This window comes from Phocoena sinus, chromosome 13 (genome assembly GCF_008692025.1).
Source record: "Phocoena sinus isolate mPhoSin1 chromosome 13, mPhoSin1.pri, whole genome shotgun sequence".
NCBI lineage: Eukaryota > Metazoa > Chordata > Mammalia > Artiodactyla > Phocoenidae > Phocoena > Phocoena sinus.
The window spans coordinates 60,607,221-60,634,375 of NC_045775.1; the positions used below are offsets into that span (position 1 = coordinate 60,607,221).

General features: G+C 48.5%; 1 protein-coding gene across 1 annotated transcript; it reads left to right on the forward strand.

Moving 5' to 3' along the window:
- Window positions 1-26,879, forward strand: VAX2 (ventral anterior homeobox 2). The gene is made up of 3 exons (XM_032652006.1): window positions 1-238; window positions 20,002-20,189; window positions 26,445-26,879. Exons 1-3 carry the CDS (start codon window positions 1-3, stop codon window positions 26,877-26,879), a joined length of 861 nt encoding a protein of 286 aa, XP_032507897.1.
- The last annotated feature ends 276 nt before the right edge of the window (window positions 26,880-27,155 follow it).

Below are 27,155 nucleotides of genomic sequence, written 5' to 3' on the forward strand. Positions count from 1 at the left end.
ATGGGCGATGGGGGCGCCGAGTGCGACCGCGGCACCTCACGCCGGGAGTCGCGGAGCGGGCGCGGCGGGGACCGCGGCGGAGCGGAGGACTCGAGTGCTGATGCCGGCGGCCGCAGCCCAAAGGAGACTGCCGGGACCTCCGCCTCCAGCCCCGCGGGCTCCAGGGAGAGCGGCGCCGACAGCGATGGGCAGCCGGGGCTCGGAGAGGCAGACCACTGCCGCCGCATCCTGGTGAGAGGTAAGAGGACAGCTCGAAGCCCTGGCCCAGCGGACGCCCCTCCCATCCCCTACTGGCGCCTCCGACCTTCCTGCATCGTCCACCTCCCAATTCATATATTCATTCAGACAGTCATCATTCAGTCATTCATTCAGCAAACATTGTTTTGAGCGTCTATTGTGTGCTGGACAGCAAGCTGAGTGCAGGGGAGAAAGCGGCGCCCGGTACCGAAGAAATCCCCATTTCACTGCCTTAACGATTCTCAGCTTCCCAGGCCCATCCTGGCAGGTTACAGTGGCGGGGGCGGAGTTGCGAGTGCGGGATGCAGAGAGCCGAGTCCCCGCCCCGCGGCCCTCGCGGCGGGTGCGGAGAAAAGCGTCACGAGCGCTCCGCGGGGTCAGGACAAGGAGGCACCAGCGTCCGGAACCGCGGGAGGAAGAGGCCAGGCTCCGCTCAGCAGCTGGGGCGCTCCCCGACCCCTGCCCAGCCCTGTTTCCCGTTCCCAGCCACGCAGACGCACCGGGCTGCTCCCGGGAGAGGGTGCCGGGACGCGGAGGGCGGCGTGCGCCCCGCTCGCCCGCCTGGGCTTCGCTTTCTCGGTTCCCACTTCCTCGCGGCGCCTGGGCGCAGCCGGCTCTCGGCGCGGCCTTCTCCCGGCCGGGCCTTTTGCGTTTCTCCCGTTCTCCCTCACCCTTCGCCCTCCTCTCTTCTTTCCTGGCCATTTCTCTCCGCCGAGCTCGCATTCCCTTCCTGCAAGCGTCCGAGTGCCCAGCTCTGCCTGGCTTCCTCGCCGCGAGGCTGAGGCTACTCCGGCCCCCAAAGACAGCCTCACGCGAAGCTCTAGGCTCGCCTTTAGCCGGGCCTGGCCTAGCGAGATGGGAGAAGAAAGGGAATCCCGGAGTCTTGCCTTCAGCCCGTCCCTAGGCCGTGGTCGGAGCCAGAGGTCTGTTCCCCCATCATCCCGGAGTCCCAGGACTGGGAGACCCAGCGCCTAGAAGAGGCCACTCGAGAGTAACGGCTGCCCCGGCCTCCTCCTCCAACTCGCTCCCGGCTTCCTCCCGCTGCCTTTTTCTTGCCCCTTTTTTTTTGAGCACCTCTCCTGCAAGCCTAAGGGCCTAGAAAGAAATCAGCCAGAGCCGATTTCCTCGGCCACCGCCTAGGGAAGGGAAACCAGCCTGACTGACACTGGCTCGAGCTCGCTCCAGCGCTAGGACCCCGAGTTTGTCTGATCTGGGCTGGGCTGTGTGGGAGCTACCCACACGCAGACTGGGACACCTTGGCCTGGTCGGGCACAGCCGCTGGGTTTGGGTGGCTCTGGGCAAAGGGGCTAAGGTAGAGCATGGAGGCGGCCCAATGTGAAGTTGGCTGATGACCATCTTGGACACAGACTCAGGGACCCTGGTCTTCAGAAAACACAGGAAACTCCAGGCCAGGTATGGTCACCCAGCACTGTTCTGGGTCAGGCTTGGGTCAAAGGACGGTATGGGGAGGTGGTCAAAGGACAGGGTATGGGGAGGTGGTCCCCACCCAACAGGGATTTCAACAGGTATGTGGACCTGTTGGGCACCTGGGATTAAATTAGATCTCATTCCATAGACTGTGGGATGTCCTGGGTACAAGGTGTTAGCAGCCAGCTTGGAGTTCCATTAAGGAAATCTGCAGGGCTTCCAGAAACAGAGAAATCAGCCCCTTAAGCCCACACTCCCAAATTTAGGACCTCAAGTCCCTGCAGGATACTCACCACCTCACACTCCATCTATGGGTAGTCATTTCCTTCTGCCTGGACAATTGTGAGTTCTGTGTCCACCTACCATCCCTTCTGCTCTACTAACTCCACATGTAGATCGAATAGATTTTGTGTATAGATGTCAGTCAAATAAATCCTAGGTTAAAAAAATAATAATAATAACTCCTAGGTGTAGACTCACAAAAGGTAGGAGTAAAAAATTACCCTGCAAGAGACCACCCACTCTAGGAGCAATCCACAGCCAGGAAGAGATGGACCCCCTACTGTATGTGGGGCAGCTTGTGTGCATTGGCAGGTGTACTTTTACAAATGCGTGTAGGCAATACAGCAGTGCCATTACACTTATACAGTATAATGGAAATAGAGCACAGAGGAGGTATTTATGCACCTAAAAGAAATAAAAGGTAAACAGGGCCCTCCTAAATCCCTCTGTCCTTTCCATTTAATGACAAGGAGGTTATTACAGGCCTGAGATACCAGGGACATCATTTACCGCTAATCCCTCCTAGCCAGGGTCACCTGTGTCACTCCAGCCCTGCTGGGCCCAGGGCAGAGGCTCTGGCAGATGAAAGGCCCTGCACTGGTGAAGGGAAGTCTGCAGCGTCTTGGCCCCTGGCTGAATGTCCCTCCAGTATGCTCTAAGCGAAGAGTACCTTTTACCTTTGACTTCCAAGGACACATCCTCCCAAAGTACCCTTGGAGGAAACCATAAAAAGGGGGGAGGTAGGCGGTTAGCATCTCAGCTGTCAGGTTGCTGGTGGGGTGAAGATTCTGGGAAAGAGCCCCACTCTCTCTGGGTCTTTCTTTCTGTCTCTTTTCCACTCAGCACTTGCTCCCTTGAGGGCTCTACCCCAGGGTAGCAGATCTGCTGGGGGAGTCCCAAGGTGCAGGGGAAGAAGAGGAAAGCCTGGTGCTGGAATTAAGCGAAGTTGGTTTTCAATACAGGCCTTACTACAGCCCTTTGAACTTGAACCTGTGTCTTTGCCTCTCCGTGCCCCAGTTTCCTCATCTGTACAAAGAAAGCATAGTGCTTCCCTACAAGGGCTATGCTAAGGGTCAGAGATGGTGTCTATAAAACTGCAACCGGGGCTTCCCTGGTGGCGCAGTGGTTGAGAGTCCGCCTGCCGATGCAGGGGACACGGGTTCGTGCCCCGGTCTGGGAAGATCCCACATGCCGCGGAGCGGCTGGGCCCGTGAGCCATGGCCGCTGAGCCTGCGCGTCCGGAGCCTGTCCTCCGCAACGGGAGAGGCCACAACAGTGAGAGGCCCGCGTAACGCATAAAAAAAAAAAAAAAACTGCAACCAACCGACAGGATCTCCATAAATATTCCATTGAATGAAAGGGGAGAGAACTCAGGAGACTCAAACTGCTTCAGGCAGTGGGCCTACTTCCTCAGAGGCCTCCCCAACTGCACCCCCTGGGCCCAGAGGCTGTGTTAAGTGTTGGGAGGTGAACGGCCAAGGGGTCAAGGACCGGCTAATGAAAGGAGGCCCAGTGCCACCTTGCAGACCACGCAGTGCGGCCCCCCGCATCCCCTTTGAGGAACCCTCGCTCCACCAATCACTCACGTTTCCCTGCCTCTGCAAAATGTGGGTCAGGGAGCCAGGGAGGCTGACCTTGCTGCATCCCCTGCCTCAAAATGGAGGCTGCTTCGTGCCACACATGGGCACAAACAAGGCCACTGGGATGACGGACGTACACACAACAGGCACCCCACACACCCCACCGGGGACACAGCTAGGCTTCCACAGGGACTTTAGAGCCGCCTAGGCTGCCCCACACCTCTGCTTGCACAGCCCGTTGACTGATGAGGGGAAGGGATGGGAGATCCTTTTGTTTTATGTTTGGAAAGGACAAGAAGGGGTGGGAGATCCTTTTGTTTTATGTTTGGAAAGGACAAGGCGCGGGCAGGAAGCAGATGGAAGGAGAGCCATGGCTCTAAGTTAGCTGCAGCCTTGGGTGCTATGGCTTTTTCGGTTGAGCCGGGATCCCTGCAATCAGAAGAGGTGGGACAACTCTTCCCCCAAAACTCCCAAACCCCACAGTCTACGCACACTCAGATGCACCTACGTGATTTGCAAGTTAATCGAGAGTCGAATTCAACAATCCCTCTGGATAGGGCCGGAAATGGCTGCCTGCCAGCGTCACCCCACCCAGCAGATGTTAGGAACAATGCCTAGCGCTGGTCCCAGCTCACCCAAAGCGTCCCTCTGACCTGCCAGTCTCAAAACCCCAGTCGGGCCTCACCAACTCCGTGCTGCCACCTTGGCCTGAGTGGAGCAGGATTTAGAGGCTACCGGCCGGGCACTCCCGCACCTTGAGGCCTGCGGCACTCCGGGCCCGGCTCAGCACCCCTCTGTCTGGGAGCAGGGAGACAGGAGAACTGTGGAATCCTTTGACTGAGTGAATGGCTACCCCCTCACCCCATAGCACCAACACCCACTAGCGGAAATGCTTTCATCTGGGAGCCTGATGTATGTGACCAGTGGCTGGGGATGTGGGAGGACACAGGAAGTCCAGGGCCTCTGGCTGTGGCTGAACAATTCCCTCTGTGGATGTGGGTTTGGGGCAGGGGGTCATTGAATTTAGCCCCCTGAGAATCTGAGTGCAGTGATGGACCCGCGCTGCAGAAATGCATCAGTCGAAACACAGCACAATGGTGTACACCAGGCAGGGCACTGGATGGATGCTGCAGACATGTCTGAGGACGCTGGGCAAGGGGCCAAGCCTTCCGGGGCTTGAGCTAGCATCGACCCATGGGAACAGACAACCCCCTTCTGCAGCCAGGTCTGGGCTCAGCGTTGACCAGCGTCGCCTCCCTTTCTAGTTGAATTTACAGCAGCCCCTGGACCTAGGAGGACTCCACCCAGACCTATCAGTCCTCCCCCGGCAGGTTGTGGCAGCTCCACAAGGGCACACCTGCCGATGGGGTGTTTTGGCAGTGGAGTCGGTGAGGCAGGGTGTTGTATTGGAAGGAGCACTGGATTGCGAGTCCCAGCGCCTGGGCCCTCCAGACCCCGGACCTCGGGACTATAGCCTCAGTATAAGTCTGCTAAGAGAGGAGATAACCCAGGAGCAGCCCGCCAGGCAGTGGTTGAAAGGTTTAAATGATTCATGCAGGGGATTGCATTTTGGGGTTTTTGGTTTTAGTTTTAGTTTGGGGGCTTGTGGCGGGTATTAGGTTTCTTTTATATTTTCCTGGGATTGTTTTTGTTTTATGTTTATGCCTTGTTTTTGGCAGAAGGACCCACATTCTCGGGCGGGTCTGTGCTGGGCCCTTTCATTTTTGCTCTTTATTTTTCTCCTTTATATCCATGCCCCCACCCCACCCCCAACACACACAAGCAGAAGCAGACCTGCAGCCAAATGCATCGTCTTGTTGGTGTGTCTTGCGTGCACCGTTTCATTTTCAGGAAACTGTGCAGGGCATTTGGCGGCTTCTTGTGTTCTCAGCTCTTGCTGTCGCCCTGGGTGGTCTCTTGAACTCGGGTGCCGGTGGACCCGCTGCCGCATCCCGCGCGCGCACACACGCACACCTGAAAGGTCTGAGCTCCCAGGTGGCCCACAGGTGACCCAGCCGGGCAGGGAGGCTGGGACTGCATGTGGGCACTCGGAACTGGAGGGGAGGGAACGGACTGCAGCAGCGTGTGTCCCTGGGCCTTTGTACGGTGACACCAAACAGATTGGGTCTCCGCACACTGTGCACCCCCCGTGGCGACAGAGGGCTTCTAAGGCTCCTGTTGGCCCTACGCTCTTTCCTCAATTATGCCGGACTCAAGTCTGGGGCCGTAGTAAACAACCCAAGCTCCCTCTCAACCCAAGCTCCCTCTCAGTTCGCAGTTTCTTTGATTTGTACTTTAAGTGGGCGTGGGGCCGGCGGGGGCGGTATAGAGAAAAGCATGTAAATTTTGCCTTTTATTTCCTGTTTGCTTAATATAAACTAAAGATCGGCTTGACTCTCCTCGGAAAGCGGGTAGCGGATTGCTCTCCGTGCATCCGCGGAGTTGCGTACCCCAGTTTGAACATCTCTGACAGAGGACGCCGAGGCAGAGTAGGCCTGCCCAGGGATCCCCGGGACCAGGGGTGGTCAGTGCGCTTGGTTTGCCCCCCACCCCGCGCCCATCCAGGAGGGAGGTTGGAGGGTCTCGGCTAGGGGTGCCGGGGTGGCAGTGGACACTACGGAAAGAGGTGGCAGTGCCAGGACCGACTCTGGCCTACAAAGCCGGGGAGTGGGCGGACCCGGAAAAGCCAGGGCTTCGAGCGCGGCCGGGGGATGGGGGCGACCGTGGGATGCTGCTTGCCACCCCTCCCCGCAGGCCTAGTAAAATCCCCCGAACCAACTCTCCCAAGTTCTCCCATGATCTTGCCCTTTGCTTGCTAGTTGATTCATTCCACAAACATTAATGAGTACCTACTACGTGCCAGACCGACCCGGTGGGGCTGCAGGTACTCAGATTACCAACCGAGAGACTGCCTCGCAAGCGGGGACTTGCCGGGGTCCTGACCCGCCCCGGCGGCGGGGCCCGGGTGGCGAGGGAGCGATGTCGGCGCTAAACTTAAGGGAAGCGGGCGCCGGAGCCCGGTTCCCTTGATGCCCCACGGGGACCACGTAGGAGGTAGTCACCGCACTCGCCAAACCCACGCGATCTCCCCAGACGCGTTCCGTACACATACAGTAGGCACTCAGTAAATATTTGCCGAACGAATGAGAGGAAGCGAAACCATCCACATCTCGTGTTTCACGAGGTAGGAGGCCGCAACGCCCCTCCCTGGGAAGAACATCTGTTGTGAAATGACCTCCTTATTTTTTGACGTTACAAAGTCGTTCCTTACATGAAATGGTTATGATGCCAGAGCACAGAGTAACTGTTAAAATATAAAGTTGACGACGCCATATTTCTGTAATTTCGTGCAATCCTCAACTTGGGAACCACTGAAATACAAAACCTGAAAAAGTTCAAATATGGTTTGTTTTACTGGTTCCTTGGATCCCCAGGGCCGGGGAGGCCCCCTAGAGGAGCAGGAGTCCGAGGGACGCACAGGGCCGAAAGGGCGGTAGTGAGTCTCCCGGCTCTCTAAAACTGCTTAGGGTGAGGTTCCACCCACAAAGCCAACCAGGTAAATAACTAGATAAATCCGCGCTCCTCCTCCCCGCCCAATTCACACGTCCCCAGTTCTCTGTTGGAGCCTGAAATAACCGGGTATTTAAAGTCACGGTTTGTTCTGTGTTTTGGTTGTCCCGCCGCCCACGGCGGAGCTGCGGGGAGCCAGGGCGCGGCGGGTGGAGGACCCCCCGCGAGGAATGTAAAGGCCACGCTCACGATGTAGACAGGAAGATAGAGAAATTAAATTCAAAAAGTAATACGTGCTCAAGGTAAAAACAAACCAACCGAAGTGGTAGAAGCCAGCATACCCAGTTTCAGGTGTGTTTCAGGAGATTTCCTCGCTCTCCTATACAGACAGTAGCGAAAGCGGAATCATATTACATAAGCTGTCTTGCGATTTACCATTAAAAAAAAAATTCAGTCCGCAGGGATCGTCTCTTTGGCCCGTTTCACACAGTTCCGTGACTGTACGGTACTCCTCTGGTGGGGGAATGCCGGATTCTCCTATCCTCTGGGAGGATGTTCCTGTTATTTTTCCCTGGTACAGGGAAGCATTGTTTGTGAAAAAGTAGAACCAACCTAAATATCCATCAACAAGGGACTGGTTAAATTAAATTTTATTATATCTGCTTAATGCAGTACTATGCAGTGGTTAAAGCACTTCCAGTACAAAGATTTTTTGTTTGTTTGTTTGTTTGCGGTACGTGGGCCTCTAACTGTTGTGGCCTCTCCCGTTGCGAAGCACAGGCTCCGGACGCGCAGACTCAGCGGCCATAGCTCACGGGCCCAGCCGCTGCGTGGCATGTGGGATCCTCCCAGACCGGGGCACGGTGTCCCCTGCATCGGCAGGCGGACTCTCAACCACTGCGCCACCAGGGAAGCCCTAGATACAAAGATATTTATTAAATAAAGTTTATCAAATAAAAAAGTAGTTTACAAAAAAATCTTACTTTTGTAATATACAACTTACATATTTATTATTTTTCAATTACTTGGGAGATTGCGAAATGAGCTCTCAATGCCTGGGTCTTTGTGCCCTTGAGTGTTTCCAAAGGATAAATTCCTAGCAGTGGAATTGCTGCTTCAAAAGGTTTACACGCACTAAAAAAATTTTTAATGTGTTTCCTTTAATTTTAAAATAGTAACTATTTCATTTGATTCAAATATCAAAAAGTTGTTTTAAGCACACAGTGAATAATCTCTCTCCCATCCGTGTGCCCCATCCTTCAGTTCCCACCCAGCTCAAAGGCAGCCATTATTTACTGCTTTCCACTATGTTCTTCGAAATAATTTCTATGTTTATGCAAGTCAGTACAGCTATATTACCTTTTTTCCTTTTGTTTTTTACTCATATGGTGACAACTCTATATATTTTTCTGCACCTTGTTATTTTCACTTACCAGTGTATCTTGGGATGTTAAGAACTTCTTGTTAGTTTTTTTTACAGATGCATAGTATTCCATTTATAGAGACTGGATGGACCATAATGTATATTATATAATCCGTGCCCTAATGGCAGACATTTAGCTTTTTTCTTATCTTCTGTTATTATATACAATGCTGCAATAAATCAGCTTGTTCCTTGGTCATTTCCACATGTGTGAGTATATCTGTCAGAGAAGTTCCTGAAAGTAGGTTACTGGGTCAAAGAGTATCTGTATTTGTAATTTGAAAGACAGTGCCCAGGAGCCCTCCATAAGATGGTACCCACCCACTGCCCAGCAATGCCTGAAAGTGCTTGTATCCCCAAATCTTGCTATCACAGTTCACACTTTGTATCTCGATAGATGTTAAGTTGTTCTTCCAGGGGAAAAAAATGTTTAGCAATTTATACCCCCGCCTTTCCCCATATTGGACATTGTATATCTTACATACCTTTGCTAAGAGGTACCTCACCGACATTTTAATTTTTATTTCCTTGATTATTAGTGAAGTTGAGCATTTTTTCATTTTTATTGGCCAGTTGTATTTCTTCTGCTATCTATTAATTCATTTCATTTGACCATTTTAATTTTCAAATATTCCCTTCCTTACTGGTTTGTAGAAATTCTGTATTATGGATGGTAGCTCATTGCTTTCAATATATGTTGCAATTGTTTTTTTAGTTTATAAATTGTTCTCTAATTTTGTTTCTGATGTCTTGTTGCTGAAATACAAAATATCTTTCTAATTACAAAACCAATCTGTGCTATTTTGCTGTATCATGTAAAAATGGAAAGTTCTTCATTTCCTCCACATAATACACTTCTACTCCCAATATGCAATCTCCCAAACTTTCCCTAGTAATTGGAAAACATAAATATGTAAATTATATATTATAAAAGTGAGAGTTTTGGCAAACTGCTTTTCTTCATTTAATAAACATTCATTTAATAAATATCTTTCTGTCTAGAACTGCCTCATTATTTTTAACAGCTGCATAGTACTACATTATGCAGATATAATAAACTTTTATTTAACCAGTCCCTTGTTGATGGATATTTACGTTGGTTCTAGTTTTTCACACTTACAAACAATGCTTCAGTGAACACCTTTGTATCCTAATTTGAACAGATTTTTTTTAAAGTCTCATGAGACAATGTGAAAAATATGTAAACAGGTGAGACATTTTATTATATTAAGAAATGGTTGTTAATGTTTCTAATTGTGACAATAGTATTGTGGTTGCTTTTTTAAAGGAGTCTTTAGAGATATGTATAAAAATGTTTCTGGATGAAATGATATGATGTCTGGGACTTGCTTAAAATTACAGGGGTATAGAAGGAATGGAACTATTCCTGAGTTTATAATTGTTGAAGTTGAGGGATAGGTATATCAGAATTCATTATACTATTCTCTCTCATTTTGTATGTTTGAAATTTCTCATGATAAAAATTTTAAAATTATAAACATAATTTCACATATGTCTGGTATGCATATAATTACAGGATAAAGTCCTAGAAGTGAAATTTTAAAATACAAGTATATATGCTTAAAACTGTGATTGTTATTTCTAAATGCCAAAAATGTACGAATTTATACTCGCAGAAATTGTATATAAATGTGCCATTTCTCCACATCCTCCCAACCCAGGATATACTCAATCTTTTAGAGTAAAATCTTTTCAAGTGAAAAAAAATCTTATTTTATTTGGCGTTTTTAATTACTAGTGAGGTTAAACATATTTTCATATACTTATTTTTCATTTTTATTTCCTCTTCTGTGACTTTTTCATTCATATACTTAGCCATTTCTCTATTGGTTTGCTCATTGTTTTCTTATAGTAGTAAACATTATTTATGCATATTTATATATCAATATATGTTATATATACTTATGTAAACATATAACATATATGTAGCATATGTAAACATACAAACATATACATATTTTAAAATATTTTATAAAAGGGAAATGATCCCTTTTTCTGTGACGTGTTGCAAACATCCCCAGATCTTTTTCTTTTTCTTTTTCTTTTTTTTTTGACTTTGCTGTGAGTTGGGGGGTTTTCTGAACTCAAATTTAAACTTTAATCACATCTAATGGTCATTTCCTTTCGGGCTTCTACATTTTAGTTCTCAACTAGAAAATTCTTCTCCAACAAAAGGCAACAATATTATATATATTATATATAATGTATATGTTATATATATTTATAATACAATACTCTTAAATTTTGTTACAAAAAATTCAGTATACATTACAATTTTTTGAGTTTATAATTTATCTTTTATTTTTCTTTCTAATGTCTCTTCATTTTTGAAGTATAAAATATCCATTTTTAAAATTTTTTATTTTATATTGGAGTATAGTTGATTAACAATGTGTTAGTTTCAGGTGTTCAGCAAAGTGATTCAGTTATACACATACACGTATCTATTCTTCTTCAAATTATTTTCCCCTTTAGGTTGTTACATAATATTGAGCAGATATTAGGGAGTTTGGGATTGACATGTACACACTGCTATATTTAAAATGGAGAACCAACAAGGACCTACTGTATAGCACAGGGAACTCTGCTCAGTATTGTGTAAAATATCCTTTTAATTACAAACCCAATCCATGCTGAAATCATGAGAAAGTTGAAAATTTTTCATTTCCCTCACACGATACACTTCCTTCCACTCCCAAGATGTAACCTCCCAAACTTTCCCTAGTAATTGAAAAACATAAATATGTAAGTTATATATTACAAAAGTGGGATATTTTTGCACACTGCTAAAATAGCCTCTTCACAGACTCTGATAGTCTTGGCAACAAACCAAATAATAAAGAAGTGCATAAAGTAAGATGGGAGAGGGGCTTCCCTGGTGGCGCAGTGGTTGAGAGTCTGCCTGCCGATGAGGGGACACGGGTTCGTGCCCCGGTCCGGGAAGATCCCACATGCCGCGGAGCCTGCGCGTCCGGAGCCATCTGCAACGGGAGAGACCACAACAGTGAGAGGCCCGCGTACCAAAAAGAAAAAAAAGTAAGATGGGAGAAATCTTCTCTCCCAGACCAGCTCCCACTCCACAGAGCCAACAGAAAAGAGAGGTGTTCAACCTGCCAGACTTAATTCTATGTAGGTACAAGCACGCACACACACAAAGTTTAGTTTTGCCTTTTGTTCTTTATAAAACTGGGTTTGTACACATGTACTTGTTGTTTTCACGTAGCAGGAGTTAATGGACATCGTTCAGGTCAGTGTATGAAGAGGTACCTCATTCTTGTTAATGTCTACATAACAGCCAAAGGCATGACTATACTGTGACTTTATCAACAGTATTCCTGTTGATAAACATTCAGCTTTTTCCTTTTTTTTTTTTTTTTTTGTCCTCTTACAAACTGCTACAAACAGTGAGTCCATCTTTATGAAAGTATACCAATATTTCTCAGGGGTAGAAACCTCTATAAAATTTCTGAAACAAAGGAACTATGCATTTTTTAATTTAGCTAGACATTGTGAAATGACCCTCCAAGAAAAGCTTATTTTGTATTAATTTGTATTCTCACCAATAGAGCTTGAAAAAACCTATTTTCCCTCACCTTTGCCAGCACAACTTTCCCAGCCTGATAAATAAAATATGGTATCTGAAAAAAGAATTATCTCATTGCTGTTCTAACTTTCATTTTCTCTAAGTCCCTCTGAGCTTGAGTATGTTTTCATATATTTTAGCCATTAGTATTTCTTCTCCTCTGAATAACCCTTTCGTTTAATTTGTTAAGTTTCCCACTGGACTGCTTGACTTTATTTATTAGACTATAGAGGCTTTGTGTGTACTAGACATTAAGACTGTTATGCATGTATCATTAACATTTTCTCCCAATCCGTCACTTGTCTTTTAACTGTCTCTCATCCTGCAGAAGCTTTTATTTCTAGGTACTCAAATCTGCTGTTTATTTTTAAAAATTCTTCAGAGTTTTTATTCCATTTTTAGAGCTTTGTTTTTTACATCTAAAGTTTTAATCCATCTTGTGTATATTTTTGCATGCAGTGTGAGATAAATTACTTTATTCCAGATAATGAGCTAATCGTCCAAAAGCCAGGTCTTTAATAATCTCGTCTTTCCTCCAACTAACTTGAAATATCTTTATAATATACCAATTCCTCATATAGGCATGGATTTGCTTCATAACTCTTGTGTCATCATCATACCATTTTAGTTGCTGTAGATGTGAAATATATTTTGCTGTAATGGTAATACAAGTATTCTCTCCTCATTCTTTACATTTTTTCTCAACTATTCTTCCATTTTTAATTTTCCCAATAAACTTGAGAATGAATTTTTTATAAGGAATCTTTATAGTGATCACATTATGTTTGTTAAGGCAGGAAGGACCTTGTCACACTTAAAAATCAGCACAGGACTTCCCTGGTGGCAGAGTGGTTAAGAATCTCCCTGCTGGGGACATGGGTTGGATCCCTGGTCTGGGAAGGTCCCACATGCCACAGAGGAACTAAGCCCATGTGCCACAACTACTGAGCCTGTGCTCTAGAGCCCATGAGCCACAACTAGTGAGCCCGTGTGCCACAACTACTGGAACCCATGCACCTAGAGCCCGTGCTCCGCAACAAGAGAAGCCACTGCAATGAGAAGCCTGCGCTTCTCAAAGAGTAGCCCCGCTCCTTGCAAATAGAGAAAGCTCGTGCACATCAACGAAGACCCAATGCAGCCAAAAAACAAAATAATCTGCATGTTAACAGCTTATCATGCAAAGGAACTACCTGGGTGCTACCTGGATGAAGTCGGGTAGGACTTTGAGGGGATCTATTGGGAGAGGTAGGTGGAGAGGGTAATTTTTGGTCCTGGAGGTCAAGAGCATTAGCTATCTGTTATCAAGCAGGGGTCATTACCTCTCCCATGGCAAAGGCTCTTTGGATGGAAATCACTCTCCCCTCTACCCCTAGGGCTCACCTCTCTTTGAGGAGATCTGAAAGACAGCAAAACTCAGCCTTCATTCCAGTTAGACTTACGCAATTCACCCTAACAAGACCCTACCCACAAAGAGGCTCTGCAGTTAAGCTGCCCCTCCTTCCCGGTGCTTCCCCCGCAACCCCACCTAGAAAAGGAACAATTCCGGAAAGGGGGCTCTGTCAGTAGGATGGACTAGATTTTGCTGCAGAGACAACCCAAAACTTCAGAGGTTTAACAAAACACAAGTATATTTCTAACTCACTTGATAAGTCCATCACAAGTGGGCAGGGGCTGGTCTTGGTACTCAGAAACCCAAGCTTCAGCTTGGCTCCTGCCTCTATGACTACCACAGTAGGGCGAAGGCGGTGTGGCAAATCACGAGCCAGCTTTTGACGTGTTCTCCTGAAAGTGCCTGCATCCTTTCCTCTTGACTAAAACAAATTATATGGCCACATCTGATTGCAAAGGGCAGAAAATCAGTGCAACCCCACCATGTGCCTGGAAGGAGTTGAAAACACTGGCGAACAGCATTCATGGCTTATACATTAACTTGACTTTGATGAGTGGCCTTCTCTGCCACTCCTGGCTAAAATAGCAAATACAAAAACACACACTATGACTCTTTTTTTTTTTTTTTTGTCTGCCTCGGGTCTTCGTTGCTGCACTCGTGTTTTCTCTAGTTGTGGTGAGCGGGGGCTACTCTTCATTGCAGTGCTTAGGCTCTAGGTGTACGTGCTTCGGTAGTTGCAGCACACAGGCTCAGTAGTTGTGGCTCGCAAGCTCTAGAGCACAGGCTCAGTAGTTGTGGCGCACTGGCTTATTTGCTCCGCGACATTTGGGATCTTCCCCGACCAGGGATCAAACCCACATCCCCTGCATTGGCAGGTGGATTCTTAACCACTGCGCCACCAGGGAAGTCCCACACACTATGACTCTTGTATGTTAGCTATTTGGAGAGGGTCAGTAATATCCCCTTATCTTGTTTTATTTTCTTCACAGCATTCATCAGTACCTTTCATATTCGTTTTTAAATTTATTATGTGTCTTTCTCCCTTACACAAGGTCTATGGGAACAGGGACCTTGTCAATTTTGCTCATTTCTATATCCTCAGACCTGAGAATACTATTTGGCACATAGTAGGCACTTATTAAATTTATGTTGAATGGTTGAATAGACACAGTTGTTTTATTTACATAAATGGGGTAGTACTACTTACTTTCTTTCACTTAATGTCAGTTCATATAGATATTGCCTCATTCTTTTAAATTGCTACATGGCATTTTATAAAATATGAATGGCATAAATGTACCACAGTTTGTTCAGCCATTTCCCTTACAGGGAACACTCAGGATGCTTTCGAATTTTCAACATTTTGAACAATGCTTCAGCAAACATTCTTATATATACCTTGGAGCACGTGAGCCTGTGCTTTTCTGGATAAATACCTACTAAAATAAAATTGCTGGGGCAGTAGTTGTGTGCATCTTTAAACTTGACAAATGCGGCCTTAAACGTTGTGACAATTTATGGTTCTACCAGCAGTGAATGGGAGTGTGGATTCCCCAACAGCGCATCATTGCTTTATTAATCATCTGCTAATGTCTTTCCAATCTAAGGGAGATAAATGGTTATCCATTGTTGCTTGAACTTGCATTATCCTGATTACTGTGAAGCTGTGCTCATTTTTTCATATATTTATTGGCCATTTGGATATCTTTTCTATGAATGGCTCACATAAATTACTTGACCATTTTTTCTGTTAGACTATTGCCCTTTTGTAAAAAATTGTATATTCATAATTGCATTTTATATATCTCGATATTATTTCTTTGCCTTTTAAAAAAAGATTTTCTTCAATTCTGTCTTTCATATTTTATCTTGGTTTTGGTGCCTTTTTCATACAAAAGTTTTTAGCTTTAATGTAGTCAAATACATCCTTTATTTTTCCGTTACAGTCCAGGTTTGCATTTTGCTTGGAAAGCTCTTCCCAAGCTTAGGATTCTAAAAATAGCCTCCTATATTTTCTTTTAATCTCTTTATCATATTATAGTCTATGATTTGCTCTCTAATCCATTTGAAACATTGTTCTTTATGGCGTGAGATGTGAAGTTAACTTGATTTTATTCCAAATGGATAATTTATGGTCATCAATCTACTTAACCCCACTGATAGACTAGACCAACCTGTCCCCATATAGAATGTTCCCTTTATCATAAACTCTGTCACTATATGTACATGGCTCTATTGTGTATTCCTTATTCCATTTTGTTTCCCAATATTCAGTTATTTGAATACCAACTTTACCATTTCTATCATGTCCATGTTTCATTTGTTTACTGAATATTTTAGCATAATATATTTTAAAATGAAATACCTACTTTAGCTTCATGCTAAGCATATAAAATCATAGATTTAAATTTTTTCTAGTAAACCCTAAAATAAGTGCATATCTTTTGAAATGACAAAGGTTTACTTATGTACCATTTTAAATCATCTTATAAACCACAAGTGAAATACAAAGGCATTTAGGGAAACACTGTTGTATTCTTTCCACTAACGGATTTGTCAGTTTCTATGACAAAACATCATTCTATCTTCATGGCATGTTTTGTTGTTGTTGTTGTTAATGTTTTATTTTGAAATAGCTGGAGAATCACAAGAAGTTGCAAAAATGGTAGGGAAATCCCGTGTATATACAACCTAGCTTCTCACAATGGTCACATCCTATAAAACTATAATAATGCTCAAAATCTGGAAATTGACATTAGTACCATGTAATTAACTAGACCACTGACCTTCTTCAGATTTCACCCATGTTTTGCATGCACTTTTTTCTTTGTATATAGTACTGATACTTTATCACAGTTATAGATCCGTATAACCACCACCCCAATCAAGATACAGAACTGTTCTGTCACCACCAAGAAACCCCTCTATAGTCACAGCCTCCCTTCCCTAACCCCTGGCAAGCACAGATCTGTCCTCCACTTCTGGAACTTTGTCATTTTGATAATGTAATATAAATGGAATCATACAGTACATAATCTGAAGGACTGCCTTGGCTTTTTTCACTCAGTATAATTTCCCTGGAGGTGTATCCAATTTGTTGTGTCTATCAATAGTGATTGTGGTACCACGGTTTGTTTATCCATTCACCTGTTGAGGGACATCTGGATTGTTTCCATTTGGGAGCTACCACAAATAACGCTACTATGAACATCTCCGTGTAGATTTTGATGTGAACCTAAGATTTCGTTTCTCTGGGATAAATGCCCAGGAATGAGGTCATGGGGTAGTTAATATAGGTTAAACTACCAGGTCAGTTTCCAGAGTGGCTGCACCATTTTACATTCCCACCAGCAAGGAATGAGAGATCTAGTTTCTTGGCATCCTCACCAGCCTTTTGGCACCCTTTTTTTTTTAAATTGAGATGCATTTCACGTAACATAAAACTTGACTTTTTTTTTTTTTTTTGGCTGTGTTGGGTCTTCGTTGCTGCATGCAGGCTTTCTCCCGTTGCGGCGAGCGGGGGCTACTACTCTTCACTGCGGTGTGTGGGCTTCTCATTGCAGTGGCTTCTCTTGTTGCAGAGCACGGGCTCTAGGCACGCGGGCTTCAGTAATTGTGGCGCACGGGCTTCAGTGGTTGTGGTGCACGGGCTTAGTTGCTCCGTGGCATGTGGGATCTTCCCAGACCAGGGCTCGAACCCCTGTCTCCAGCATTGGCAGGCAGATTCTTAACCACTGCGCAACCAGGGAAGCCCCTCAGTCTTTTAATTTTTGCTACTCTGATACGTATTTCTCCTCGTTTTCATTTGTTTTCCCCTAATGGCTAGTGATGTTGAACATTCTTTCATGTGCTGATTTGTAGGGCCTGTTTGGGTATCTGGGGACCAGTCTGAGGTGCCTTTGTTCCATGCTCCTGCCTCTCCTGGCCCTGAGGAGGAGGGCTGCCCTTGTCTGCTCCCCGAGGCAGGAATGCTCCTCTTAGCTCCTCTACAAAGAGGAAAGGAGGGGGCGCTATATGGTTTGACCTCAGTGGTCAGGAGCACAGGCTCAGAGCTTCAGGTCGGCTCCAGGAGGCTTACCCGGAAGAGGATATGAAGCTTCCAGCACCACGTATGACACCCCTCACCCTGTCTCCTGTTCACACCACCCCCCAAGAAACTTTTAATAAAATCAGTGCCTGTGGAGCTGGGATCACTTGAGTGTTGTGAGAAAAGTTCTGAGACTGGTTTCACAGTTGTAGACAGTATAACCTGTGCAAAGGGGACCCAGTCACAATGGGATCACAAATATTATGCCACTATTTTAAAATGTGGAAAGTATCAGGGTGAGGGGAAGCTTGAGTTGTCCCCAAAGGCCTATGGTTCTACCAAGCCTCCAAGAGCAGGGCGCCCTTCCGTGTGCTGTGCTCTGCCCAGCGCCCTGGCAACACTAGCCCAGTGGTGGGGGAGGGCAGCCTCTGGGCCATGACTCTGTCCCCGATCCAGGCTCACCTTCTCCCCGAAGGTTGACTGAGAACATGAAGGTGCTCGAACCTCTGAGATCGGGGGCAGGACCTTCGAGCTAGGAGCCCATGAAGAGCTGAAGTGTACCCTGGAGGAGTGAACATTAACTGGCCCTAGCAGGAGGCAGGAAGAACCGGTCTCATAAAATACACAGAGCGACTTGGAGGGAGAGGTCTCAGGTTCACCCTCTAGAGTAGGGATTCTAAAAGTAGGCTTTACAGTCCTGTGGCTTAGAAGGAGCCTCTTAACAAACAGCACATCCCAAATGCAATTCCTTTCCTACATCTTCCAGGGCAATGATGAACAAGTTCAGAAGATTCCATTTTCTACCCATGACCAAAGTTTTCTTCACTATAACCTATCAACTGAATCACTAAGGATTACTAAAAGAGGGTATTCATCAAGTAAAATGAGGGTGTTTCTAGACCTTATTAAACACTGTCAGTATGAACTTGGGTAAGTGACTTAAAATTTGTTCCTCCATTTCCCCGTCTGTAAAGTGGGGATAATAACAGTTCCAACTTCACTGAGACATGGGCAAAGTTTAAGTGCTTAAAACGGTGCCTGACCCAGAGCAAGCATTGCAGAGATGTCAGCTATTATTATGAGCGGCCACAGTCACTAACGCTTCTGACCGCCTTGCAGACTTTCACTGTGCATGCCCCCTGGAGATGGGCAGAGTTCCTGCAAGCTTGGAGGTTTGCTTTGTTACCTGTGCTTGGTAACAAGTGCTGCCTCGAGTTGGTAAGTTTCCCAGTGACACTCACCTTCCTATGTAACAGCAAATTACTCTTAGTTTAGCTTTATCGTTATTAACAGCACGTGCTGGGAGAGGTTTGGTAAATCCTACAGAATATGTTGCTGCATATTTCCACACTTTAATTTTTGACATAAAACTTTTCTAATAACTAGATTTCAAGCCATCAGTGTATGTGATTCAAACGTGGATCGTCTTTGCCCCTATACTGAAAGCTGATGTGTATATGTATATATAAAACCCCCCACCCCAAGAAATTTTGTTTTGCTTTTGCTGAGTTCTTTCAGTGGGACTGTGTGATGAATGTGGGCTACAGATTTTTCAACCTTTCCTAAGTAGGCTCCAAAATATTAGAAACCCAGGCTTTCCTGGTGGCGCAGTGGTTGAGAGTCCGCCTGCCGATGCAGGGGACACGGGTTCATGCCCCGGTCCGGGAAGATCCCAAGTGCCGCGGAGCAGCTGGGCCCGTGAGCCATGGCTGCTGGGCCTGCGCATCCAGAGCCTGTGCTCCGCAACGGGAGAGACCACAACAGTGAGAGGCCCGCGTACCGAAAAAATAAATAAATAAATAAATAAAAAATATTAGAAACCCCATGCATGGAGGGCATCGGACCAGGACCCAGGAGGGTGGCCCTGCTGAACAGAACTAGGCACCCGAGGAGTGGCAGAAGTTCCCCCTCTCAAAGGCACCCCAGAAGCTTGATACAGTGGCAATGGTCCTCGGGCTCCTCTTGGGGATCCCAGCTCTACCCCACACCAGCAAGCCTCTTCATGGACCCCAGGAGGGTCTGTGGACAGAGACTGAACCCATACACACTAGACACACACACACACACACACACACACACACACACACACACACACAGGGCTTAAGACCTGGCTCTGGACATTTCCTCTGGTAAGCCTTACCTGATTGATCATATCCAATTCTAACCCATCTTTTCCTCTGCACTTGAGGACTTGGTATTTCTCTTTCCACTTGTTTCTTATTCTGCTAAGGGAAGACAATCCTGACTGGGTCAGACTGAGTCCTTTCTGACCAGGCTATGATGATAGACCTGACATTTGTGCTGAGGCCCATTTGCATACATACATTAGATACAACATACTGCATTGGGTGATTAAGGAGGTAAGGCCCAGAGAGGGTAAACAACTTGTCAGAGGTCACACAGCCAGACCCAGACATGAGGAGCTCCCCATCAGATCATGCTGCCTCTCATTAAGTTGCTCACTGGTGGCTTAAATCCTTAACTAGTGAACTAACTTGCCTCTTTTCATGACCCCTGCAGACGCCAAAGGAACCATCCGGGAAATTGTCCTGCCCAAGGGCCTGGACCTGGACCGGCCCAAGCGGAGCCGCACATCCTTCACAGCTGAGCAGCTGTACCGCCTGGAGATGGAGTTCCAGCGCTGCCAGTATGTGGTGGGCCGTGAGCGCACTGAGCTGGCCCGTCAGCTGAACCTCTCGGAGACCCAGGTAAAAGGGCAGGACCAGGCCACTCCATCCCTGCCCTGGCAGCCCGGGGAAGTCCTTGGGGTGTGAGGCCTGTGGGCTGCTGCTCGGAGACCCAGCTTTGGAGTTCAGACATGTACTAGGGAACGGCTTAAAGTTATAGATAAACCAGAGAAAATAAATATAGTGCTGACAAGAGAAAGTTGGTATATGCCAACAGGGTGTGGGTGAGGGAGTCGGGGTGGGGTGGGGGGCTTCTGAAAGTATCAGGTGCTACTTCCAGTGGAGTATGGGAATAGGAGGAAGGGTCATTCAAGTTACAGGGGGGTGTTTGTTGGTACAGGAGGGAGCCTGCAGGAAGGCATGGTGAGGGGTGGGCTTGCTGGGAGCAAAGATTTGGCAGAGAGATGAGGCATTACAAAATTGGTCTGGGGACCTCTCATTTCCCCATTCTGGGCCTTTTCCCATCCTCCCTTCATCCCAGTGTGCCTCTAAACCTCCTGTTGGAGAGAAGGGGTCTGAATGCCCCCTTCACCCAGGAAGGGCTTATCACATAGCACTGAGCACCTACTCTGTGTGAATGGAGGTATTTCAAGCTGGTAATAGAGCTAAATAATAATAATAGTAATAGTACTACTAATAGTATTGGGTTGGCCAATAAGTTCGTTCGGTTTTTCCATAACATCTTAGGGCAAAATCTGAACGAAAGTTTTGGCCAACCCAAAAATACTTCCCCAGCACCTACTGTGCTAAGACACTGTTCTAAGTTAGTTGTTAGTTTACTAATCCCTCCCAACAACCCTATGATATAGCTACCAATATTATCCCATTTTACAGCTCAGGAGAGGTTCTGCCCAAGGCCATACAACCACTAAGTTCCAGAAGTAGGATTTAGACAAGCAGCCCGGCCTCTTTATGCTGCCTGTAAACTGGGTAACCACCCTGGAGCTTGTCAAAACAGACTTAGACATTCTAAGTCCAGCTACAGGTACACAGCAAGGGAGGTCAGTCAATAAATGTATGGAAAGGGCCAAACCAGGACACATGAAGGGAAGGGAGGAGGAGAAGGAAGCAGACAGTCTGGGGAAAGCTGCCAGAGGATCTGTGAGGCTCTCCGAGCACCGCCCGCTGCTGCCCTGGCCCTGGCCTTGGTACCGCCGTCCCGCGGCAGTGAGGTCAGGATCATGGGCAGCTGGGAGCAGCTGCTGTCCTGCAGGCCGGGGCATCTCCGCCTGGACTGTTTTCCTCCACCTGCCCCTGCAGAGCCCCAAACAACCCGGCAAATGGCCTGGGGCAGCTGGGCCCTCCGTCCAGCTGAGTCACTGGGGCTGGAAACCAGGCTGTGTTCAGGGGGCCTGCAGCAGCCAGGCGGGGCCAGAGCTCTGGGTGGGGAGTCAGGGAGACCCCCTCAGACCCTGAGGTCTAGGCACAGAGTCACCCCTCCTCTTTGCCCTAATTTCCCTCTGTATTGCCTAGCTTTACCCCCAAACTCTCCCCTGAAACTTTCTTTCCAAGGGCACCTCAGATGCCCAGGCCAGAAGCTCCTTCTCAGTGCTCATCCTTCCCCTGCCCTGCCTGCAGTACAGGCTACATTTATCTGCCCTTGAAGGTCAAGGCCAAGCCCCTTCTCCCCCAGGAAGCCTTCCCTAAGGCTTCTTGACTTTGCTGCAAGACCTATTCCACATGGCTTGACCTGTAAAAGTGTGGGGTGGGGGTGTGTGTGTGTGTGTGTGTGTGATGTGGTGGGCACCAACCAGTATGCACTTCCCAAAAGCAAGAATGTATTTGAAAGCCACATCTGCTCTTCAGGCCTCCCTGGGGAGCCCAGCACACAGCTGGGCACCCAGTGGGCCCTCAGTGAATCCTCGACTAACCGGTTATTGCTTACCACCCTCCTTCTTCTTTCCCCAGTCCTGGGGTTTTGCAGACAATTTACAGTGTAACTAACACTTACTGAGAGCTTCTGTGCACCAAGCACTGTTGTTCTAAGTGCTAGATGTGTTCTAACTGGTTTAGTCTTCACCACAGCCTCGTGGGATAGGTGCGCAGTTTTTCTTCTGACACCACTTCCCACATTAAATATGTGGTGTTCTCCCACACCAACAGCAACCAATTCTCCAATACCAGCTGGGTTTTCAGCAATGCAACTCCATTCAGTTCTGACCCTAACTCCTGGAGTTAACACAGACACTACAGGTTAAGGGCTCAGCCTCATGGGACAGTCCCACATCAGATGCCAGTAGCGAGTCCCAGGGCCACCCATACTTCTGACTAGCTACAAATAGGGGGATTCCCACATCCCCCTCCTTAGGCTTGATAATTTCCTAGAATGACTCACAGAACTCAGGAAAACACTTTTCACTGTATTTACTTTTACGGACTGATTATAAAGAATACAACTCAGAAATAGGCAGATGGAAGAGATGCATAGAGCCAGGTAGAGTGGGGAGAGTTCATGGAGCGATCCTCATTGTTCAAGAGACTTTATAACCCAGTCTCCAGCCCCCTCCGCTCCCTGGAGGGGTGGGGCTGGACGTTCCAACCCTCTAGTCACAGGTCTGGTCTTTCTGCGACCAACCCCCATTCGGAAACTAGGGGTCCACCCTGAGTCACCTCATTAGCATAAACTCAGGTGTGCTCAGAAGGAACTGGTTATGGATGACAAAAAGCTCTGGGCCAAGAACCAGATACAAAGACCAGGTGTATTTTTTCAGTACACCAGAATGGCTCTTTATTATTTTTACATTAAAGAGAAGGAAACTGAGGCACACAGAAATTAAATCACATGCTCAAAATGTAAAGCAGGCACATTCATTAGCTCTTCTAATCTTTATAAAAAGATGACTTTCAGGGCTTCCCTGGTGGTCCAGTGATTAAGACCCCGCACTTCCGGGCTTCCCTGGTGGCACAGCGGTTGAGGGTCCGCCTGCCAATGCAGGGGACGCGGGTTCGTGCCCCGATCCGGGAAGATCCCACATGCCGCGGAGCGGCTGGGCCCGTGAGCCATGGCCGCTGAGCCTGCGTATCTAGAGCCTGTGCTCCGCAACGGGAGAGGCCACAGCAGTGAGAGGCCCACGTACCGCAAAAAAAAAAAAGACTCTGCACTTCCAATGCAGGGGGTGCAGGGAACTAAGATCCCACATGCCATGTGGCATGGCCAAAAAATTTTTTTAAAAAAAGATGACTTTATGGGTAATATTATCCCCATTTCAGAAAGCTGAGCCTCAGAGAGGCTAATTAACTTGCCCAAGTTTATATGGCTAGAATTTTGTGGAATTCTCAGTATATTCACCCATACTTTGGGGTGAATATATTATTGAATGCCTGCTATGTACCAGGTGCTGTTCTAGGCATGCCCTCCCCTCTCTGTTACACCCAGAGCTGCAGCAGGACTGGACAGGTAGATCACTGGTGAAATCTTCCCTCATCATTGGTGGCACCCCTGTTACTGCCACTCCCTTTGTACCTACTTGCCCTCCGTTTGCTGGGAGTGGTCAGTGCCACTCTCCACTACATCCTCAGTTTCCTGAGGCAAGGAGCCATGACTTCTGAGTCTGTCCTCTCCCTCTAGTTCAGAAGTAGGAACAGAGAAAGTGAGCAATAAACAATACCTCACACTGAGTGTGGGCCAGGCTAAGCCCTCTACAGGGATTTCCTATTTGATCCCTGCCACAGCGCAGGTTTTTTGTTTTGTTTTGTTTTGTTTTTGGCTGCGTTGGGTCTTCATTGCTGCACAGCTCTTCTTTGCGGTGCGCGGACTTCTCATTGTGGTGGCTTCTCTTGTTGTAGAACACAGGCTCTAAGCGCACAGGCTTCAGTAGGTTGTGGCTCACGGGCTCAGTATTTGTGGCTCGCAGGCTCTAGAGCGCAGGCTCAGTAGTTGTGGCACACAGGCTTAGTTGCTCCGCGGCATGTGGGATCTTCCCAGTCCAGGGCTCGAACCCGTGTCCCCTGCATTGGCAGGCGGATTCTTAACCACTGTGCCACCAGGGAAGTCCAGCCCAGGTATTTTTATCCTCATGATAGAGATGAGAAACTGAGACTCAGGGGCTCTTGGGGGTGGTGACTGGCCTGAGGTAGGCGCTAGCCTGGCCGAGAACCCAGGAGGCTTCCCAGCAGGGGAAAGGATTGCAGTGACACGCAGAGCCACGGTCCCCACGGATCTGGTGGGGCCACTTCCTGGAGCAATCAAATTCCAGAGTGACTAATAGTCACTTCCAGCCAGACTTGGTTGAATCTTCCTCGGCCATCCCTTACCCATAACACCTTCAAATGTCACCTCTTCAGAGGTGCTGTGTTTGCTACCCCACTGATAAGATAGTCACCTCCCCGCCTCTCCCCTCCTTATTGTGCCTCCAAAGGGCCAGCCCACAAACTGTTATCTGTGCATGCCAAGTTAAGTACAGAAATGGAGAATAAGTGTTTAGAAATACACATAGCAATTCTTCTAGTAACTCATTTTAATTGTATTTTACAAAAGTATTGGTCCACGACAGATCGGAAACTTAAATAAAAAGTGGTTCCTCACCAAGAACAATTTGAGAGACACTGCTCAAAGCACTTATTGCCACCTGACAGCCACGCCTGTTTGTTTTGATTGGTTGTTTATCTTCTATCTCCCTCTCCCGTATGTCCACGCCACACGGCAAGGATTTGCTCTGCTTCGTGCCCTGCTGATTCCGCCCGCCTAGAACAGCGCCTGGCACAGAGTGGGCACTCAATATCTATCTGCTGAATGACGAGTGAGTGAGTGAATGCAGCAGTCAACCTCAAGTAGATCCCGTAACTCCCTGGTCACTTTCAGTTATTGAAACTCAATCCAATCCCGTTTAAAACACCCAACTCACATCTGTTTCAAATCGTTTCTTCCCTCCCCCTTCGCCCACTCAGAACAGGCCTGACTCACTGCTGGAGGGACCTGCAGGGGAAGAGCCCCTCCCATCACAGCCGCTAGAAGGGAGTGTGCTCTGTCTGAGCCACCTGTCACCCTCGCCCACCAGCAACCTCCCCCAGGGTAGGAGGGCAAAGAGAGTGGCACCTTCTGGCCTGAGGAGCCTCATGGCTGGAGGTCTTTGCTAGAGGGGCAGCTGCTCCCACAGGTGGCATGTTAGGCATGGCCCCAGGCAGCCTTAGCTCTGCGCTCACCCTGCCCAGGCCAGCCTCCTCCTCTCCACCTCTCCTTCACCCGGGACTACATGAGTTGCAGCTTCCCTTATGTCCTCCGAGGTTGGAGGGAAACAGCGGGTCTCCCCACGCTTTTCTTTCTGGGCCCTCCACTCCGTGGTCCCTCCTGGTCCTGCTGGCACAGACTACCCAGCCAGCTGCCAGCCTGTGGGCCAGAGGCAGGACCAGCCTCTGTGCTCCTGGGGACACGGGTCTGGGTGCTGCAGTGATTGACAGGTTTTCCAGCTGAGGAGCAACTGTCAGTCTCTCCTTCTCTCAGGCATTTCCAGGTCCTGCAAGTGATTCAGGACCCAAAACCTGCTTCCTGGGGGGAGCACCCTGTCCTTCCCAGAGAAGGGAGAAAATCCCGTCACTGTCAGGGGGCCCGCAGAACTGACCACTGGGCTTCTCCCCAACCCCCAGCCTTCCTTTCCTTCTACAGACTAGGATGGGGTTGGAGTGCTGGGTGCTGGGTGCCGGGTGCCGGGTGCTGGCAGAGGGCAAGTTCTCCTCTCAAAGGCCTTGAAAGATGTCTCTGCCCTTTGGTTGGTGGCTCCATCTAGGATGTCCCCAGCTTTGGGTGTGTGGCCGTTGGAAGTGTCCCTCACCATCCTGACACATCTTAACACTTGGTATCATGGTGAGAAGCCCTTATAGGTGATGGGGTGGGAGGGAACTGCTGAGAGTTTCAAACAGGGGGATGGCCAGATGGGCTAGGGAGCTCCCTTCAGAGGCAGCATGGGGGCCGAGACAGGAGGAGGGGGGTGGCTAAGAGTGGAAGGAGTGCGGGCCAAGAGGGGAACTCATCTGTGCCCTCCCACCTCCACCCTCCAGCTGCCAATCCAGCCCTCCATCCTAGGGTCAGCGTAGCAGTGGAAGGGTGCCCATGATTTAGGGGGCCAGTGTCTCTTTATCAGTTCCCCCAGTCAGCCTGATTGTGGGAAGATCTTAATGTCAGTCTGATTACTCTTCCTTCCTCTCTCACTGCACCCCTGCTCCCCCCTCCCCACTCCCCTGCCCCTTCCTTTGCTCATCCCCACCCCCACCCCCCGACGCCACTTTGCTCTGCCTGTCCCCTCTCCCTCGCTGACACCCCTCCCCTTCCTCCACCCCAAGGTGAAGGTCTGGTTCCAGAACCGCCGCACCAAGCAGAAGAAAGACCAGAGCAGAGACCTGGAGAAGCGGGCGTCCTCCTCGGCCTCCAAGGCCTTCGCCACCCCCGACATCCTGCGGCTGCTGGAGCAGGGCCGGCTGCTGTCCCCGCCCAGCGCCCCCAGCCTTCTGACACTGACCCCCGGCCCGCCGCGCCTGCCTGCCAGCCACAGGGGCGCCTCCTTGGGTGACCCCAGGAACTCGTCCCCGCACCTCACCCCGCTGACCTCAGCCTCAGCGTCGCCCCCGCTGCCGCCCCCTCCGCCAGCCCTCTGCTTCTGCACCGCCCCGCTCCTGGACCTGCCTGCTGGCTACGAACTGGGCTCCTCGGCCTTCGAGCCCTACAGCCGGCTGGACGGGAGGGTAGGCAGCCCCGGCGGCAAGAAGGCCAGCGCTTAAGTCTCCACCCCCCGTGTGACACTGGGTCCCCAAGCACAGCACCACCCTGGCCTCCTGGGCCCAGAGACGAGAAGGGGCAGCCACACACCTGCCCCGCCCACCCTGCAGCTCAGAGACTCTCCAGTGGATGACGTTGGTACCGCAGCTTGTGTGTGCGTGTGCCTCTAACTGAAATAAAAGGAAAACATGACAAGAAGGGAAACGGAGTCCCCACAGCACTGCCACTGCCCCTCAATCCCCTCTCCCGCTCCTCACTGGGAAGGAAAATGGGCTACA

Bases quoted from the DNA above. Each gene is read 5' to 3' on its own strand.
- VAX2 (XM_032652006.1), top strand. From the start codon at position 1: ATGGGCGATGGGGGCGCCGAGTGCGACCGCGGCACCTCACGCCGGGAG. The intron at 239-20,001 runs GTAAGAGGACAG...TGACCCCTGCAG, and splicing joins CCGCCGCATCCTGGTGAGAG to ACGCCAAAGGAACCATCCGG. The intron at 20,190-26,444 runs GTAAAAGGGCAG...CTCCACCCCAAG, and splicing joins TGAACCTCTCGGAGACCCAG to GTGAAGGTCTGGTTCCAGAA.